Source organism: Rousettus aegyptiacus, unplaced genomic scaffold (genome assembly GCF_014176215.1).
Source record: "Rousettus aegyptiacus isolate mRouAeg1 unplaced genomic scaffold, mRouAeg1.p scaffold_m13_p_3, whole genome shotgun sequence".
Lineage (NCBI taxonomy): Eukaryota > Metazoa > Chordata > Mammalia > Chiroptera > Pteropodidae > Rousettus > Rousettus aegyptiacus.
Genome location: NW_023416306.1, coordinates 170,698,591 through 170,718,087, shown reverse-complemented (window position 1 = coordinate 170,718,087; position 19,497 = coordinate 170,698,591). Strand labels below are relative to the sequence as shown.

The window sequence follows — 19,497 nt, the reverse complement described above, 5'->3', positions numbered from 1 at the left end:
ATTCTGGGCAAGTCCCTTCAAGAAGCTGCACAGCGAAGCCTAGCTTCTGAAAACACGAGAGACCCGGCTGCTTCCAATCCCAACTCTGCGAGGTGATACCAGGTGACCTGAATGAGTAACCTAACTTTGCTGACCTCTGTTTCATTATCTATAAAATGGGAATAACAGTGTAACACCCTGGAGGACGAGGATCGAAGGCAACGTCTACGATGTAATTACCACAATGCTTGGCACAGAAGGGTAGCTGCTGGGTGTTCTTCTCCTCCATGGGTTCAGTCGCCTAAGCGAAGCCACTGGACAACACCCATGCTCAGCCACCTACTCTGCCCCAGGGCACTCGAGGGACACGACGCGCTCTCAGAATAACCCAGAATCACGACGGCGACGTTTCTCAACTGGACGCACACTGGATTCTTTGGAAGAGAGGAAGAGAGGCTTCACGGAACTCTCCAAGTGAGTCGACTACAGGCAGCTGGAGAGGAGCAACGGGACGTGGCCTGAGGGCCTGTTTGGTTGGAAGCTTCTGGAACTCTGACTTGCCTGCGAGGGCAAGATGCCAAAGGAAACACCAGGTGCTCCAGGGTCTGTCTTCTGAACCCTGTCGCAGAGGCAAAGGCGTGGGCTGGCGGGACCGTGGGTGGACCTGGGCTGTGAGACTTCTCACCTCTCGACACATTCAAGGGCTGCAGGGCAGTGGGACAAGCAGTGACCACTGTGCCCAGGCGGCCAAGTAACTGTGACTGCACAGGGGGCCTCGGCACCTTCGCCGCCTGAGAGCGGGCGGCACGGCTGCTTGTCCGCCCCTCCCCTGACGCGTCAGGTCAGGAAGCTGCGCTGCGGAGCTGCTTTCCACCAGGCGCCCCCAGCGTCACCTCTCGGAAGCAGTTAATTCCAGCAATCGACAGATGGGCATTGCCAGGCAATGGTTTAGGCGCTGAGGATACATCGCTGAGCAAAACAGACAACAATCCCTCCTTTCTGGGGACTCACATTTTAGGGAGGTGGCGACAGTGACAAATAATGAAAATAAGAGAGCGATCGGTTATGTAATACACGGGAAGGCGATCGGTGCTTTAGAGGAGAAACCGACGACCGCCACGCACAGTCAAGACAAGAGGGACAAGGGAAGGGGCACTAATTAGCTGGCCCCCCCAAAAGGACCGGGCGTATCGTTTATTCACACGGCTTTCCCTGCTGCACGTGGTATCGGCTGGATCCTGCTTCGTTTGGCCTGTTCGGCCAACACTGCCTGGGACCCTGGAACGCGCTGGCCGGGGCAGCCTACGACCCCCGCGAGCACTGGCCCCTTGGACACCCCTTCCCATGGTGGGGGGAGACACCGCCACCCCTTCCCGCCCGCACCCCGCCGCCTCAGTCAGGCCTGAGCCACCCCTTTCCTTCACATCTACCCCTGACCCATCAGGAAGTCTGGAGCTGCGCCTCCGAGGTACCCCCAAATGCAGCTCTCTCCCCACCTACGCTGACAGCTCCGTCACTGGTCCCAACCGCCACTGCCCCTCACCGGGGTGACTGCGGTGGCCTCCAACGGGCCTTCCTGCCTTCACTGTTGTCACACGACAAACCATTTCCACCCGGCGGCCACAGTGATTCTTCGTAAAACCTCGACTGCATGTCTTTCCCTTGCTTAAAACCTTCCAGAAGCTTCCCACGACACAATGAATAGAACCTAAAGTCCTGCTAGGCTCACAGGCCCCATGCAGCTGGCCTGCCCCAGGCTCTGCCCTCTGCCCTCCCTTGGTCATGCAGCTTTTGCTTCCCTGTTCTTTGACCCTTGAACCCACTTAACTGTTCCTATCTCAGGGCCTTTACACCCGCGCCCCACGTTTTCACCTTCAGGTTTGGCATGGCTGCCTCTTGCCATCACCCAGGTCTCGAAGTAAATGCCCCCACGATGGCACTGGCTAGGGCAGTGGCCCAGCTCTTCCCTACCACACTGTTCGATCTCGACTCGTCTGCATCTCCTGTTTATGACTTCTTGACTGACGATGTTCCCTGCGCGATTTCGGGACGAGACCGTCTCTCTGGTTCACGCCCACATCGCTGGCACCTAGAGTGGCGGCCAGGTGAGGCCGACTGGGATGCCCGCTCGGCCCCTTTAAAAATCATCCTGCCCCTCCGAGCTCCACCGGAGAGCCCGCTTTCTCCTTCAGGTCTCCCCCGACAGCCCCGAACGTCTCAACTCCGTTGCTCCGCCCGTCTGCACCTATCCGTGTCTGCGCCGCGTGGTGCCTGCGACTCGCGCGCGTGGCCTCGCCGTCCCTGCGGCCGCGCCCGCCCCTGCCTCTGCGCGGAGCCCCGCTCCAGCTCGGTGGCTGAAGGCGGGAGGAGCGCAGAGCGTCGGGCTTCTCTCTCCTCTGTACAGTGCGAGCGGTGAGGGCCACACCTGCTCCCTGCAGGCTCGCCGCGACAGTGACACACAGCGATGGCCACGGCCGCGCACGGCCACGCGCTCCAGAGAACGCCAGCGCCCAGCCCGCTTGGTGCCCGGAGGACGTTCCCACCGATGGACGGCCGGAGCTGGGGCTGGGTCTTCACAGACGAAGACCCTCTGTTCACGCAGCGCGGGCACCATGGCGGCTCAGGGATCTGACCCACGCTGATGACTGTCAGTGGGGGGAGGACAAAAAGCGTACAGCTTTCTAGCTGTGCTGAGAGAGGGGGCCTCGAACCTGGGCTGTGGTTTGCGGGGCCACGAATTCACTCCCCCAAGACAAGCCCTGCCCCACGCTGGGCCTCCATCTCCTGATCGGTGGAGCTCAGGGCTGGACCGGCCCAGGTCCTGACCGGACTTCAAAGTCATCACCAACAACGATGCAACTTTTTTCCCTCAAAAGAAATACTGAGGAATACTTAAAAAAACAAAACAAAACTGCTCTGCTTCGGCAGTGCCATTTCCTGCGATGGGTGGCTGACAGGAGAGCACTGACTGGCCCGGAGTTTTTCACGGTGTCATTTACAACCGAAAGCGACTTGGTCCCCATCCACTTTGGAAGGTAACACACCTTGAAATGAGAAGTACTTCTCCACAGCTCCACCCACGAATGCTTTAAAGCTAAAGGAAAATTAGCAGAATGATATGGTAGAAACTGGCTGAGAAGGAGCAGGCGTGAGTCAACCCAAAAGCCCAGCGTGTATCCCCGCCGGGGGACCCCGGGGCCTGGAGCACACGATTCTAGCGGCGTGGCGGCTGAGCGCCTCTCCAACGCCCCTGTCTGCTGACCAGGGACACCGGGCGAGTTCTGCTGACTGTCACATCAATTTAATAGCTCACCGCAAAATGCTTCTAGAGAACCTGAGGAGTGTCCTGGAAAAAACAGTGGATGAGGCCGTTCCGGTTGGTTCCAGCTCAGGTCCCTCCTCGACCAGCCACGCGACCCTGAGCCAGCCAGCGCACGCCTTCCTCGGGCTGGGCTCCCTCCCCTTCCTCATCCACAAAACGGGCTCAAAAGAACCAAACAAAATCGGTAAAGGGCACTTTGGAAATTGTGAAGTGCTTTTAAGATGCGGGACTATAATTTCGTGCAAAGACGCAAAGCTGTGATGAGCTAATCAAGCAATGCCCCAAATCCCAGAGGATCAAACTCTCGTCCTACCACGTACCACCTCGCACGGAGTCGTAGGTCAGGGGACAGTCATGCCAAAATGTAATCTCACCTTCAGAAAGACCACGCAGCACCGAATGCAGATGGTGCTGCTCACACACGTGCTAAACATCAACGGTCCCAGTGACCGACTGATGGCCTCGAGTCTGCCCGAGGCTCTCGAGCCGAGGTCAGGACGCTGCTGTAACAGTCCGTGAAGTTCCTATCATAAAAGGAACCTCAGTTCTTTCCCCTTTGCTCAGAATTCAGAGAAAAAAACCTGAATGTTTTGGGCCAATTTGGGGAGAAGGGTCAGGACCCATCCGCAGCACCTGAGCCAAAGCGCAACCCCTACGAGAGATCAGACCCCCGCACCCCACAGCAGGTATCTGACTTCTGCGTGCCTTCGACACAGAAGCCAGTAAAGACCACGGGCATCAGGAGACCTGGGCACGTGTGCTGGACAGACCAGCAGGTGCAGATGAGTGGGCTCGGTGGTGCCCTTGCTGTGTGACCTTGGGTGAGTCCTCTGCCCTCTGGTCCTTGATCTCCCCATTGGATAATGAAGGAGTCAGGGACGATTTCTGTGGTCCCTTTGGCTCTATTCTGTTACGACTCTGGATTTCCTCTTGCCATCCCCCTGTCCCCTTTCTGGTCCCTGTACTCACACCGTGGCCATGGCTGAAAGGCAGTGCTCAGGGAACCCGGAGGCGATGTCTGTGCTCCCACAGGCTATGGGGATCGGAGGACCACAGACCTTTGGGAGGCAGCAACTTGATTTTCAGACTCAACTTAAAACCAAACAGGAAAAGGAAGCTAAACCAGAGACAAAGGGGAAACAAACCCCAGTTAGAAACTGAAACCTGGGTAGAAAATGGAGAAACGAGGCTCCAGGGCAGAGCCCCATGAGCGTGGGCGGCCTAGAGCCACTGCGGGCCTAAACCCCCGGGCTGCAGGCCCCCAGCTTCCTGTGAGGGAGGTGGTGCAGCTGGGGACTGGGCAGGGACAGGCGGGGTGCTGCCCCGCCGCTAACTCCAGTCCTGTCGCGGTCAGCGCCATGTGCCAGGTTCTGGCTCAGCCTTTCCCATCTGTCACAGGACGGGAAGGGTCAGCGTGATGGCTTCCTATGGCCTTCACGAAAAGCTCCAAGGACTCGGAAGTGTCCTCTCCTTGCTCGTCCTCCACAGAAGATGACCTGATGATGTTTCACTGTTTTACTTCACGTTTTGCTCTGGTAAACATTTTGGTCTTCTGTTGGGGAGACACTTCCCTCTCATGGTGACATTTCAGTCAGAAATTTAGGGCCCAAAAGGAAAATGTTTGAGGAGCGCTCTAGAAACCTGGCTTTGTCGCTCGTTCATTAAGTGATCCAGGGGCTTCAGTTTCCTTAGGTGTGAAACGGGGCTAATAATCCTTATTTTGGCTGTCTCCACAGGGTCCTCGTGAAGGATAAGTTACATTCCCTATCTTTCATTCGAAATTTCCTGAGAACCAACAGGGTCGCACGTTGTGCTAGAAACGAGGCCAAAACACCGACAAGAGCAGGTGTGCATGGCCTTCAAGGCTTCTACGGTTTAGAAAGGAAGAGACTGACATATTAAGATGGCGTTACTGAAACGGTGCAAAAGAGCTGCACCGAGTTCAGTACAAAAGAAAGATCAGCCCTGACTGGGGGGCTGAAAGCACTCTGGATGCCGAAAACGGTCTTTTAAGAGGCTTTCGATGAGACGTTTCCCTCTTGGCGCCACGTTAGGTGCAAACCACAACTCTTGACACGTTACTGTTTTCATTTTCTTTTAGTTCAAAATATTTTCTGCTTTTCCTTGAGATTTCTTCTTTTATCCATGGGTTACTCAGAACTCTTCTGTTTAATGCCTAAATATTTGGTTGTTTTCCTATATCGGTTACCGGTAATAATAATTTTTAATTTAATTCTACTATGGTCGGAGAACACAGTATATTTTTTTTTTCTGGTATAATTCTAGCCTTTTAAATTTTATGTTTTATGGCCCGGCATGTAGTCTGTCTTGGTGAACGCATTATGTACACAAGGAAAGAACATGTATTCCGAAATTAGTGCGGTGTTCTAAAGATGTCAATTAGGTAAAGTGTTCAGATCTTCTATGCCCTTATGGGATCACTATCGTCGTTTGTTTTTGTCTAAGTTTTATAAACCGATGAAAGAAAAGGTGCAAGGTCCGTGATTGTGGATCTATTTTTCTCTTTAATTCTGTCAAGTTTTATTTCCTGTATTTTGAAGCTCTTGTTAGGTATATGTGGTTTTATGTCTCTTATACCTTCCCGGGGAACTGACCCTTTGATCGGTATGAAATGTCTCTCTCTCCCACTGGCAGCACTGTTTACGTTTATCTTGTAAGGTATGAACGCAGCCGCATGAGCGTTCTTATGCTAGCTGCCTCGTGCACGTTTTTCTGTCCTGTACTGGTTTCCTATTGCTGCTGTAACAAACTACCACAAACGCTGTTTAGAACAACACAAACCAACATTCTCGTTTGTAGGATAGGTCAGAAGTCTGACATAGATCTTATGGGTCTCCCTGGGCTAGAGTCAAAGCGTTGGAAGCGTGACGTTTCCGTCTGGAGGCTCCAGAGGAGAGAACTTCCCGTGCCTCTCCAGCTCCGGCAGGCCGCCTGCGCTCCCCAGCTCACGGCCCCTTCCTCCATGCTCAGGGCCAGACGTGCAGCATCCCTACGACCCTCCTTCCATCCTGCTGTCTACTTCGGAGCACGGCCAGAAAAGGGTCTCCACCGCTGTCACTTCTTATGGTCATATTTGGAGGTTGGTTTTTTTTTTTTTTTTCTGGGGGGGGGCTTCCCCCTCCATCTTTATTGAAGTATAATTGTCAAACGCTCTGTATATTTAAGGCATTTGACTTGATATTTTGACATATGTTTACATTGTTAAATCACCACAATCAAGCTAATTAACATATTAACCATCTCATAGAGTTATCATTTTCTTTTCCTTTTTAGGTCCTCCACTTTTAAGGACTTATGTGATTGGACTGGGCCCGCTGGATGACGGCCCCATCTCAAGGCCCGTAACTTTAATCTCGTCTGCAAAGGTTCCTTTTGCCACGCAAGGTAATAATACATTAATAGGTTCTGGGGATTAGGGTGAGGTGGTAGCATTACTTTGCCTACTATACATACTTTTATTCTCGAGTTGCTTGTACCTTTATATTTAAAGTGTCTCCTGCAGACAATATATGAGATTGGGTCTTGTGTTCTCCTCAGGCCTGACACTATCTTTTAATTAAAGTATTTAGTCCGTTTACATTTAATTTATGGTTATGGTTGGACACAGGTCTACCATTCTGCTATTCGTTTTCTGTCCCGTCTGTTTTTGCGTTCCCTATTCTTCCTTTGTTATACTCTTTTGAGTATACTAAATATCTTTTAGAATTCCATTTTAATTTTGCTATTGACATTTTAGCTCTACCTCTTTATATTATTTCTAGAGGTCTTTCTAGGTACAATATGCATTCTTAACTTTGTATAGTATACTTAGAATATGGTACCACTTCAGGTAAAATGTAAGGACTTTGCAACTGTATAAATCCACTTATATCCTTTATGGTAGTCTAATGTATTACATATGCACCATACAATGTTATATACTGTTTTAAATTGCTATATATACAATATACGTAAACATATATTTTAATTATGAAAAAGTCTTTTATATTTACCCATATATTTATCCTTTCCTGTATTTATCCTCTTTAATCTTTTCTAAACATTTGAGTTTCCTGGTATAATTTTTTCTTCTGTCTGAAAAACTTCCATCAGCATTCCTTATACATCAGGTATGCTGGCAATAAATTCTTAGTTTTCATCTGAAAACATGTTTACTTTACCTATATAATCGAAGGTATTTTTTCTAAATAGAGAAGTCTGAGATTTTTTTTCTTTAAGGACTTTAAAAAAATGTTGTTCTACTGCCTTCCGGTATCCATGGTGTCTGATGAGAAATCAGCCTCTGTAAATACTGTATCGTTTTTCTTCTGGTCTCTTAGTATTTTCTGTTTTTCTTTGGTTTCCAGCAGTGTGATGGGTCCAAGTGTGGTTTTCTTTATTTTATCCTGTTAGGAATCTGCTGAGGTTCTTGGATGTGTCGGTTAAAGTTTTTCACTAAATTTGGAACATTTCTGGTGATTATTTCTTCCAGCGTATTCTTCTGCTCTACTCTTTCTCCTTTCCCATTGGGACTCCAATTACACGTATCAATTACACGTATGTGGAACTCCTTGTATTATCCCGCCAGTCGCCAAGGCTCTGTTAATTTTTCTCAGTATTAATTCCCTGGCTGTTAGATGAGATGCTTTCTATTGCTCAGTCTCCGAGTCCACTAACTCTTTCTCGTAAAGGTGCTGATCTACTTTTAACCTCATCCGGTGAATTTTGAAATTTAATTTCTAATACTAGAATTTCCATTTGGTAAATTTTTTATAATTCCCATTTCTCTGTTGAGATTCTCCATCTATTTGCTCATTTTATTCACCTTTTCCTTTAAGTCTCTGAACATATTTATAATAGCAGTCTTGAAGACTGCTAATTCCAACTTCAAAGTCACCTCAGGGTCTACTGATTGCTTTTCCCCCTTAGGTATAGGTCACAGCTTCTGAATCTTTACTGTCTGCTAACTTATGTTAACAGTATGTTATGTAACAGTATGTTAGACATTGTTGTTATACGCTGGAGAAAGTCTGGGTTTTATTGTTTTCCTGTACCAGTACTGAGTTTATCCTGGCAGGCAGGTCAATTATTAGCAGGTCCTTTTGGTGCTGGTGAGCTTGGATTCTTTCTCAAAGTTCTATTTCCATTCTGAATTTAGCCCTAGAGTGTGGACCGTACTCAAGGGTACAGTCCTTACACCTGAGGTGTGGCTGTTCTGGGCTCTCGGTTGAATGCCCAAGGTGCTTGGCAAGGTCTGTTCATTCAGGTTAACTGGGCTCTCCAACATTTCCTGCGTGGCATAACTTTTAGAATCATCATTCAGCTCTTAGCCCTACCGTGGGCAATCTGTGCTAAGCCGCATGGAGAGTCTCATTCTACACATGCATAGCCAGCCAGTCCTTAGCTAACAACCCGAAGGGAATCCCTTCACAAAATTCTGCTATCCTTGTCCTTACTATGAAGCTTCCTCTTCTCTATTTCTTTGCGCTACAATGTCCTACCATTTCAGTAGCCTGAAATTGCAGTATCTGCCTCCTGAACTTATTAAGATCAGCTTTGAGCTTGAGCTCCACCATTCTGTGCCCAGACCAGAAGAGACCCCAGGCAGACAGCCAAAGCCCCTGTGGGCTTATCGTGTGCGTTTCTTTCCTCAGGATGAGAGTCCTGTGCTGCTTGTTCGATGCCTAAAACAGCAAGAATTTAATATTTTGTATGAGTTTCAGTATCCTTCATATATTCAGATGCTTTGAATATTTGGTTTCACAATTTTTTTTTTTTTGTCAAGAAAGCAAGTCTACTTCCATTATTTTGTTACCACCAGAAGCAGAAGTCGATTATGGTTATTAAAGTACCAAGAGGTGTTCTCTTTCACTTTCTGAGCCTTTCCTAAAGAGGCTAAGCTTAGTGCAGACACCTTCACTTTGAGAATGTGCCTTTCGCTTCCATCTCTCATTTCCTCTGTCCTCCACATACCTATGTTGTCTTTTCTTGGTTTCCATAAGTGAACCTTTGGGGGGCATTCTTTTAACTCTACCATCTAGCTTTCATAAGACACAAAAGTAGAATTATGAGAAGGGGACGCGGAAAGGTTTCTGGCCAGGGTGTTGTGAGGGCTGGATCTAGCTCCTGCTTTACTACTGACGGGCTCCATGTCCCTGGGCATTCGCTTCCCCGCTCTCGACTCTGGTTCCTCATCTGTTCAACGCAGGGACTGGCCACGTTAACAACTACGGACTCCACGGAGAGCACCGGTTCCTAAATCGAAGGGGCCAGGCAATAGAAATTACTGGAAAAACAGAACCGAAACTGTTGACACTTACGGCGCAATTTAGTAAGAAAGTTAGGAGCTGTCCTGTTTAAGGTAGCACCACACAAGGCGTTACTATGAACTGAGCTCCGAAGGTAGTACACTGTCTAGGATGTAGTGGGTGTAAGGTACCTGCCGACTGCATGAAAAAATATACGAGTGGGACGAATGAATGAATGAAAGAATGAATCAGTCAAAGGAAGGGCTCTATCACGCAGGAGTTTATTTTTATTTTTTATTTTAATTTTTTTTTACGCGAGGCAACCCTTGGTTGACCTCATGGATTGCAAGGACTTTGTCAGCTTACAACCCCTTGTTTGTTTGTTTATTTATTTTTACGCCTACAGCACCTCACGCAGGATTTTAAATGCTGAGGCATATGGCTCTGAATTTTGAACACAGTAAATGCTCGATAAACAACTATACTGATGAATTCGAAGAGGTATTTTCCACAGGGAAAATGGTTTTGGTTTGGTGGAGGCCCCACAGCCAACTCTAAGTGTAATCCACATTTGCTTTAGTACAGATGGGACCAGACGATTTGCTTTGACTTTGATTTTGCACGGTTGCCAAAGGTGGCCTCACAACTCTATTTTGAACAAAGGACTTGTCTCTGGGTTTAATGGCCTCACGAAGAGACTGAGGTCCCGTGAAAGAAAAAGATCTGCCCAGGGTCTCAAAACAGTGGCTGCAAAACTGACTGGGAAACCAAGCCTCCTGCTGCTAGCTCGGGGCTACTTCCCCCTGAAGGAGCAAAATTCTTGCAAATTCTTAATTGGCACTGTGTTTGCCAAAAAATAAATGACGGGATGCCCCCCTCTCACATACAGTCTCCTCGCGTCTTCTGACCCTTTGGGTTTTCCGTCTCGCAGGCTGTCTCAGAGGCCTTTAAAGAGAAATAAATCCTGCAATTTGGAATGTTAACACTTTTTTTCCCAATGACAAGATGCAAAAAAAAAGATCATATCAAATCAGACTGGTGTCTTTGAAAATTTTCTTTCCGCTCCGAGCTGCTCTGGGTGACCTACTGCTCTATCAGCCTGGAAGTCAGCCTGGCTTTCATGAGATTCAGAACATGGCTGGAGGAAAAAGTTGTCGAGACGAGTTAAGATCATCAGTGCCCACACTGGCCTCAGAGCATTCCAGGAATTCACTGATTCATTCCATAATTCATTCCACTGATTAGCCACACACAGACACACGGCACACACATCACTGACTGAGTTAGTCTTACTGACCCATCCAGGGCAGGACACAGCAGAAAAATATTAGCGCTCGGGGTCATTGCTGGTCCCCAGCCGCAGCCCCCAGCTCCTCCGGCGGGCGGGGCGGCACGGGAGGAGGTCAGGACTGGGGCTGACGTCCCGGCTCTTCCCTTCTGACGCGTGCTCACCTACCAGAGGGGAGAAGTGATACCGGTCTGCTCTCGCTGAGGGCTCCGGTGAGGCTCGCAGGAGTCGGCGGGTGGCAAAGGCGCCCTGCAAACCAGAAAGCGCCGTGCCGCAGCGGGAGGGTTGCCGTGCGACAGACGCGCCGCGCTAAACGCCATGGACGCGAAGCCAAAGACCACGCGGTCCCTCACGCGGGGGGACCGCCAGGTACAGCGTGGGGCCAGCGCGATGGCGGAAAGCTCAGCGTGACACGGAGCACGGCAGGGGCCCCAGTCTGGGCAGCGGGAAAGACGGCTGCGAAGAGGCGGCACGAAGAGAGCACCAGGAGGGCCCCCGAGTCTCGACGACGCCCCGCTCTCCCCTTTGCATCTGATTCTCCGATAAATCCACAAAGCGGCACTAATTTTATCATTACCCCTACGGTTTACGAAGCAGAGGCTCCCGGTCCGGGCAGGGCAGGGAGGCGGCACCGACGCTTGGTGTCGCCCACCAGGGACGCGTGGACCGGCCGCTTCACAGACGCCGGCTGTGCCGGGGTCGAGAACGCCTGCTGCAAAGGAGACCGAGGCCCGAGGAATGACGCGACTGCTCCACACGGCCACGGCCAGCTAGCGGCGGGGCTGGCACCTGGAGGAGGCCCCCTGCCACCTGGCCCTGGGGCGGGCTGCCCGGGCCACCCTGGGTGGCACGAGCAAAGGGCACGAAGCAGCGCGGGCGGGGACACTCCGGGCCTGGCATGCGCGCTCCCCGGGCTCCGCGGGGAGACCGAGGACGGGGGGGGAGGGGGAGACAGACGACAGCGAAGGGCGAAGCGGGCGGCCCCCCGGCTCAGCCCGAACACCCCGCGGCGCCTCCACAGTGCCCGCGTCACTCTCGATGCCCGCAGCAGCCGCGCGCCGGGAGGTGACGGTAAATACTCCGAGCTCCCGAAACCCAGACGAGGAAACGCTCTGCCGCGGTCCCAGGGCGTTGCGGGGAGGCCGGCTCGGGGGCGGATGCCCGCCAGCCCCGCACGCCTGTCCCACGCGGAGGGGGCAGGTCCCTCCCAAAGGGCCCCCCTGCGAGTTAGAGGAGCCGGCGTGTGACCCGGGGGACAGGCCGGCACGGCGCCGCCGAAGGGGGAGCGCTCACGGCGACCTGGCGGCCGGGCCCGCGCTCCGCTCCGCGTGCGAGCTCGGGGGTCTGCCCGCCCGCAGCGGAGTCACTGCCGGTCCCGGCGGCGCGAACCCCAAGGCCGCCTCTACCCGCACCCCGCTCTGCTCCCAAAACGGAGTCCGCCCCACCCGGGACCCTCCCTCCCGGAAGCCGGTGCTGCGGGGCTCCTCGTCCAGGCTGGCAGGAAACGGAACTGCTGTTAATGAACGAACTGAAAAAACCGAATCCTTTAAAAAACCTCTGTGCAAGTTCGTGCTAAACGGCTGTTTCGAGCGGTTTTGCCGAGGACTGATTGAATCCCCCGATGCCCACACTTCCCGTGGGACTCGCGCCCTGTGCGCCAGGTGGCGCGTGTCACACAGGTGTGGCAGGGTGCCGTGGAACGGGCCCTGGGCAGGGGGTCAGGAGACAAACTCCACCTGCTCTGGGGTCTCGGGCAAACGACTCCGACTTCAGGGCCTCAGTTCCCCCGCCTGTGGAGCGTGGGCCTGGATGAGCCGGGCGCCAGCCGCCCCCAGCGCCGCCCCTCGCGCCGTCTGTCTCAGGCGGTCTGAGTCTCGGTTTCTTCATTGCCACTCTGCTTATGAAGATCAAATAAAAACCGCACGGGGAAGACCGTGGAAGGCAGGACATTCCCCATCAGGGCAGCTCGTTGGAGGCGCAGAGCTGGGCGCTCTGCTTCATCAACGCCGAGGGCCACCCCGAGGGCCACCCGGAGGGCCACGCAGACCGACGCCCGTTCTCACGCACGGCGAGTTTGCGCGGTGGTTCCGAACGAAGGGATCGCAACTCGCCTTTGCGTTAGGAAAAGTTCTACAGAAAACTGCATTACAGGTAAACACTATGAAGCACCAACATTCGTACGAGTCACACGCTTCCCCATCAGAAAACCAAACCACAGCGTTGCCTCGAACATCGGTCTCGCTCGTTTACGTGCAGTGCGGCCTTTTCAGTAGTGAGGCAGACCTGCATGGCAGCCAGCCCTGGCTGTGCATCCTGTAAGCCAGGGGTCCCCAAACCCCGGGCCACCAACTGGTACCTGTCCGTGGCCTGTTAGGAACCGGGGCTCAGCGGGAAGGCAGCGGCGGGCGAGGGCGCGAAGCTTCCTCTGTCCCTGGAGCCGCCCCCCAGCGCCGGCGCCAGCGCCTCGGCTCTGCCTCAGTTTATCAGGCGTCAGATTCTCATAGGAGCACCGGTCCCCGGGGCCACAAAGGCTGGGGACCGCTGCTCTAAGTGACACTCATTTCCTGGTTTGGGGGACTTTCTTCAACTTCCACTTAATTTGACCTCAATTTCATCAGTTTGGATCTAGCTACTAACAGAGTTTATAATTAAAAAAAAAAAAAAATCCTATCGTCCCGGCTTGGAATCATCTATAAACTAATGCATTTGTTTTTGACACACGTCACTAAAATCTTTCCATGCTAACGGCGGGCGTGTAAATCCGCCAAGCGTTGCGGCCTCCAGATGCCCACCCGCCCCGCACTTCAGGAGAAGCTTCTCCAAGTCACCAGCCTTGCAGGCAGCTGTGACAGGAAGCCCACGCGGGCCCTCAGGGGGTGCGTCACCTCCAGCTCTTCGCAAGGCACCGACTTCTGCCGTTGCTGGTGACGCCCGACCACCCCGCCCCGGCCTCCCTCCTGCCTCGCGTTTGCTGCCAGAAACCGTGTCCCTCACCAAGGTGCTGCCGCACTGCTTCAGAGACCTGTGAGCCCCGCGGGGAGGACATCGGGGCAGACGCTCCCTGCCTCGTCTGCAGTGATCCCCGTGCTTATGCCCTTTGGGGCACCCGCCTGGCCAGGGCCACGCCCTCCTCCCTCCCTCTGGCCCCCTGGCAACCCACGTATGACGCTTCCCCAGGACACCGCCAAAAGGGACGTCCTTCGATGACGTGTACGGGGCTGCTCCACCACCCACCCGAGCAAGCTGGGCAGGGGCTGAGCTGGTCATCTCTGCAGCCCCAGGCCCGGGCGCAGGACCAGACCGGACAGCTGCTGTATGAATGGAGGACTACTGGACGGGGGAAGGCTGGCTCAGGGAAACCATGCCACGGCACAGCTAAACGGCCCGACCTCGGCACCCGAGGACCCGGATGAGTCCCGGCTCTGTCCTCTGGCAGCAGCGGGACCCTTGGTAAATCTCTTCAGCAATCTACCTGGGCATATTTTGTCACCTGTATGATGCGGTGACCAGTCCTCATTCTACCATGGGACTGATGTAGAGACAGTGGACCTAGAAGCCATGGGCACTAGAATGCTAGTGCAAACGTGAGGAGTTGTTTTAATTTTAATTTAATTTTATTTTTAAACTTGAAGATCTAATTGGCTTTATTAGGCAATTCATGAGTCTGGTAGCATCTGATCTAGCAAATAGAAGGGAGCTCCCTGAGTTGTTTTTATTTTTAAAAAACCTCTCCTCGCCTGGCATTTGGGATAGTGGCTGTCATTACAATGTCTGCCCTGCAAAGATGAAGGATGCTGTGCTGAACCCACGCACTAGCATTTTCCATAAAACCTTAAGCTTAGGAGACATGCATTTTGCGGCACAGAGCAAAGGGCCCTGCCTGGCCCAGGAGGAATGAGGCTCGGGCTGATGTTCCTGTCTTTCCCAAAAGTCCCAGGAGCCCTACGAGTGAGTCCCCTCTCTGGGGCTCGGTGTCCCTAAACACAGAGAGAGACACTCTCCTCCTGCCGGCTCCTGTTTCCAGGCGGACCAAACTGAGATGGCTCCTCAGCGGTCTCCCTCTTTTTGCTGCCCCCACCCCCGTCCTTCCCCATCCAGAGCTCACAGGCTGCTTTGGTGACATCTCCTCGAGGCAGCAGGCTCACCGCCCCCCAACAGCGTTCAACACGGCGGCTGGAATTAGTGACTCTTCTCTCATCTCTGGTCCTAGCCTTTCTTCCAATAGTTTCTATTTTAACTAATGCTACCAAAATTCATTTGGCCAGCAATTTGCAAATTTATCTCAAATTAGTTCCTCAAATAAATCTGCAAATTCATTCCTCACTGTCTACATCCAAGAACTGATAACCCAGATCACACCTCAGCACTTCTCGTCGGGGCGCACTCTGCAGCTTCTAACCGGCTTCCCTGCCTCCCGTCACGGCTCCTGCAAACCCTCCTGCCACAGTTCCAAGAGCAACCGAGATACGATGCAAACCCGACGATGTCATGTACCCACAGCCTGCCCTGCGAAGGAGACCCCGGGGGAAAACGACGAGGCTAGAGGCTCATTACCGGCACACCCCATGCCGGCCCGCCCTGTGCACTCGGGCCGCGAGGCAGGCCACCCAGCTCAGTCACCTCCCGCCGATGTGGCGGCTCGGGTTAGACCCGGTCTCTCCAGAAGCCTTTCGAGACTCACCCAGCGGGGCCTGTGCGTTGGGTGCCCACGCCCGCCCCAGGTTTGGCGTGGCGCCGTTGGACCCCGCCGTGAGGACTGTGGCCTGTGTCCGGCTCTGTCTGAACTGTGGGCTCCCGGAGGGCGCTGCCATGTCTTATCCCTCTGTCCTCCCCAGTGCCGGGCAGACCGAAAGTGTTCCTTCCAGCCATGCGTACTCTCCTACGGTCTCAGGCTGAAGCTCTCTGGGCGGTTTTAACATGGGATTCTAGAGCAAGGCATTGTTGGTGGTGGTGGAGGTGGTGGCGGTGGTGGCGGTGGTGGTGGTGGTGCTGTGTGTGTGTGTGTGTGTGTGTGTAAACAAAACCTCTATGCTTAGGAAATGTTGCATGTCATAAAAAATTAAAAGATTTGAAGCGAGAGAAAGTAACACCTCTCCCTCCTATCCCAGCTCCCTCCGGGGGCAGCGACGGCACTAGTTTCGAGTACACTCTTTCCCAGCCGTCCTACACACATTCGGGCGTGTTCGTGGGGCCCCGACCCCTCCCCTTCCCTCACAAACGGGTGCGCACCACACCTCCCATGCTACACCTGGGGTGCACAGGCGGGTCGCCTGCAATGCTGTGGCTTGAGCACGCGCTGCACCGTGGCGGGGCTGTGTCCATGACCTGCATTCATTTCTCCCGGCCTCCAAAAAGAGGCCTTCCCGCCGCGGGCCGCCGAGCCCGGGGGCTGCTGCTGAAGCACCCCTTCTCGGGGGGCTGCAGGAGGCGGCCTCTCCACCGCGCTCTGCTCAGCACCAGCGAAGCGAGGAGCAAGTCCCGGGGTATTCGGAGACGTCCGATGTCAGCGCGAGTCTCATACAGAGCGAGGCGCGCCAGCCACACGCAGCTGGACATTCCACTTGGCCCAGCACGCTGAAGTCCGTTTGCGAAATGCACCAGCGTCATCGAGGTCTCTGAGCTCCTTTCTAGTCTCAGTTCACGGGGACTCTGGTGCTGTACTGTCCAACACCACAGCCTCATGCCACTGTGACTCGGCGCACTTGAAATGTGGCCAATCCAGAGAGGTGACGTAAGTGTAAAGGACACAGCGGACTTCATCAACAACTCGTTAAGAACTTTTACATTGATTACACGTTGAAATTATATTTTGGATACAGCAGCTTAAATAAGTACGTTGTTAAAATGAACGTTTCTGGTTTTTTTTTTTTTTTTACTTTTCTTAATTAGGGCTATTAAACATGTAAAATTCCACACGGTGTGTGACATGTTTCTACTGGACAGAGCACAGGATGTCACACCACTCACTATTCGATACCCTATGTTCTCCATCAATGACTGACTGATTCCTACGTTCGAAGTGTTCGGTTCTTCCTCACAGATACAGAGAGCAGACTGGGAGGGAAGTTGGTGAGGGATGAAATGGGTAAAGGGATCAGGAGGTAAAACTTCCAATTATAGAATGAGAAAGTCGTGGGGATATAAGATACAGTCAGTAATATTGTACTAACTGTGGACGGAGATGGACGGTAGCTAGGACTTCCTGCGGTGATCACGGCACAGTGCATACAAATGTCCAAACACCGTGCTGTACCTATGAAACTCACCTAATGCTGTATGCTGACGGGTCAATAAAAAAACTACCGCTCTCTGCAAATCAAAAGCAAAGATTTCAGGGAGGATTTTCTAAGTCAGATATTATTACTGTCACACAAATAAAAAGCTGTTCCCCAAAAATACCTGGGAAAATACCCTAAGACAGACACATGTATTTATGGGGTCTAAGTCCACGTTGAAATCCATTTGGCAACACTCAGTCAAAAATGTCAAATCCAGGATATACGTCTAACACTGCTCTCTTAAAGACATTTACTGAGCACCTACTGTGCACCACGTTTTTCCCATCTATCGGCTTAGAGAGAAGTGAAACCTGGAGAGTGGCTCAAGGCCACACGGCTGGTGTTGGGCCACCTGGAACCCAGGTCTCGGTACCACAGCACGCTCTGCCCATCCCTCTCTTTGTTAATGTCCTGCCTTTTACATTTACTTAAGTTTGCATCACACTTTATAGTTTACGAAGTGCTTTCAATACATCATATCATTTAATTATCCGAAGTACTCCGCGGAGTGGATGTAGAGGTTATCAGTCACCAAATAAGAGGGCGCATTAAAAGCCTGCCCTACATCTCACGGCTTGGTAGGGCATGCTGTTATACCTAGGAATTCTGAAAAAACAAGCTAAACATCCTTTCAAAAGTATCCTCTTTCTTCTTCCTCCTTTTAGTTAATACTGATTACTTTCCTGGTCTTGGCGTTAGAGAGAACAAGAATAACCATACGCATATTTAATGACACCATTATTTTTAAACACCTGTTACTGCACGGTATATACTCATGCATTACAAATGCAGTAACAGCACCATGAATTCGTAGCGTGATGTTTTATGGACCAAACAAATCACACGCACAGACGGTAAAGGTAGTAAAGAGTTAAGTGGCGAAGCACCCAGGAGAAACCTGTCCTTTAGGTCTCTAACTTCCCTGGGAGGCCTCTGACTGTATCTGTTTGACAAGCAAACCCTTTGGTGTGGGCGGGGAAATGTCAAAGCAAATGGACAGGAATCCACACAAAGATTTAATTCCTTGGGAGTGAACTGTGTTCACTGTGTAGGAGTCGGGTTTTGTTTTGCCCAGGTGAGTTTTCTGAGGAGCAGGCGAGCGGCAGCGCCACCGGCTCTCTGCCCTGATGCGTACAGTCAAAACGTGGGAACACAGAAACGGAAGTCACCCAACCACGGCGAAGACGCAGCCTGAGGGCAGGCCAGAGGGGAGGCTGGCCCAGCCCGGACGGGGGAGGAAGGGGGAGGCCAGGGGACAGGGGTAACCACACAGTGGACCAGAAACGGGAGTAAGGAGGAGTTCTAAACCAGAAAAAGTGCGTTAATTTTTAAAGTGTACAGAAACAGAAAAGAGGAAGCAGAGAAACAAAAGGAGCCTGCGGGAATCCGCAGAGGGAGCGAGGGCCAGTAACGCCATCGTCTGTACCGAGCCACTCGCTGAGTCTCGGTGTCCGAGTGAGCGCGCAGAGGGACAGGAACCAGCAAGAACAATGCTGTCCCCGCCTCGGACCCCCACGCTGGGGGGGAGGGGGGAACGGGGCGGGTGCTGACGCTGACCCCAGTCGGGAGAGGAAACTGCCTGCCGCCCCGAACTTTCTCGTGTGGTTTATTTGACATTTCAGTAAATCTAGTTCTTTTATCCACATTTTGCACCCAAGTCATTAATTTTCAATTCATCCATTTTACTTAAAGTTCCATTTTAAGAAGGCTGACGAAGATTTTTTTTAATTAGAAAATGACTGAACTTCATCCTCACCGACAGTGGAAAAGCTAGAAAAGCTGAAATTATGGGCTAGTTACGCGAGGCACTTTGTTTAAAGTGTTTATCTGTGGCGTCTCTGCCCCATGGTTTAACTTTGAGAAGTTCACTGTTCCTCTTCGCCACCCTTTTCCTTGAGGTCTCATGCTTATTTGGTGTCCAGGTTAAGGACGCTACCTTCTCTGAACTGTTAGCGGCAGGGCCAGCTCCAGGCCCTGCGGGGGACAGTCCCTGCTCCTGGGTTTGGGAGAGGCAGGACACAGTCGAGAGAACCCAAAGGAAGTCATAAAACTAACCCACAACCCAAACCTGCCAATGAACCTCTAATCGTAGTGAGTAAACAAAGAAAGCTACATTCTTCTGTCCTGACAGCGTTACGCACACACCAAAACCCCTCGGCGCACGGGGCCCTAAGCTGGAACGAGGCAGCTCCCCACCTGGGCTGTGGCCTCTGCTGTGTGCTGAAGGCTCTTGGTGAAGTTCTAGCGTTTTATGTTGGAGCTCCTACTGTAAGCAGCTATTATTTAAATCTAGCTTACTGAAAGGAGTTTAGGGATGCGAAGCGGCCAGTGGAATGCACACCGGCCGCGCTCCCCACACTAAGACAGTCACCGATTTGGGAC

General features: G+C 52.3%; 2 protein-coding genes across 12 annotated transcripts in view; one reads left to right on the top strand and one right to left on the bottom strand.

Annotated features, from left to right (window-relative positions):
* The window catches only part of EVL (Enah/Vasp-like), a 116,725-nt gene that overhangs the window by 53,581 nt on the left and 43,647 nt on the right, over positions 1-19,497 (bottom strand). Inside the window, exon 1 of one of the 4 annotated variants that reach the window (XM_036238411.1) lies at positions 4,271-4,409. The exons of the other annotated variants lie outside the window; for them this stretch is intronic. Coding sequence (XP_036094304.1) covers positions 4,271-4,281 — 11 coding nt within the window. The 5' untranslated portion in view covers positions 4,282-4,409. Of the gene's footprint in view, positions 1-4,270; positions 4,410-19,497 lie in introns of those variants that run through there. 4 annotated transcript variants of the gene reach the window in all.
* Positions 4,508-13,279, top strand: LOC107497564. 8 transcript variants are annotated; one of them, XM_036238410.1, is made up of 3 exons: positions 4,508-4,836; positions 6,293-6,401; positions 6,596-13,279. In XM_036238410.1, the coding sequence occupies exon 3, from the start codon at positions 11,876-11,878 to the stop codon at positions 13,154-13,156; it is 1,281 nt and encodes a 426-aa protein (XP_036094303.1). In that variant the 5' UTR covers positions 4,508-4,836; positions 6,293-6,401; positions 6,596-11,875; the 3' UTR covers positions 13,157-13,279. The 8 variants fall into 8 exon arrangements, with proteins under 8 accessions (XP_036094303.1, XP_036094302.1, XP_036094301.1 ...); XM_036238409.1 differs by having other exon boundaries at positions 6,240-6,401; XM_036238408.1 differs by having other exon boundaries at positions 6,169-6,401.

Bases quoted from the DNA above. Each gene is read 5' to 3' on its own strand.
- LOC107497564 (XM_036238410.1), top strand. From the start codon at position 11,876: ATGCCCGCAGCAGCCGCGCGCCGGGAGGTGACGGTAAATACTCCGAGC.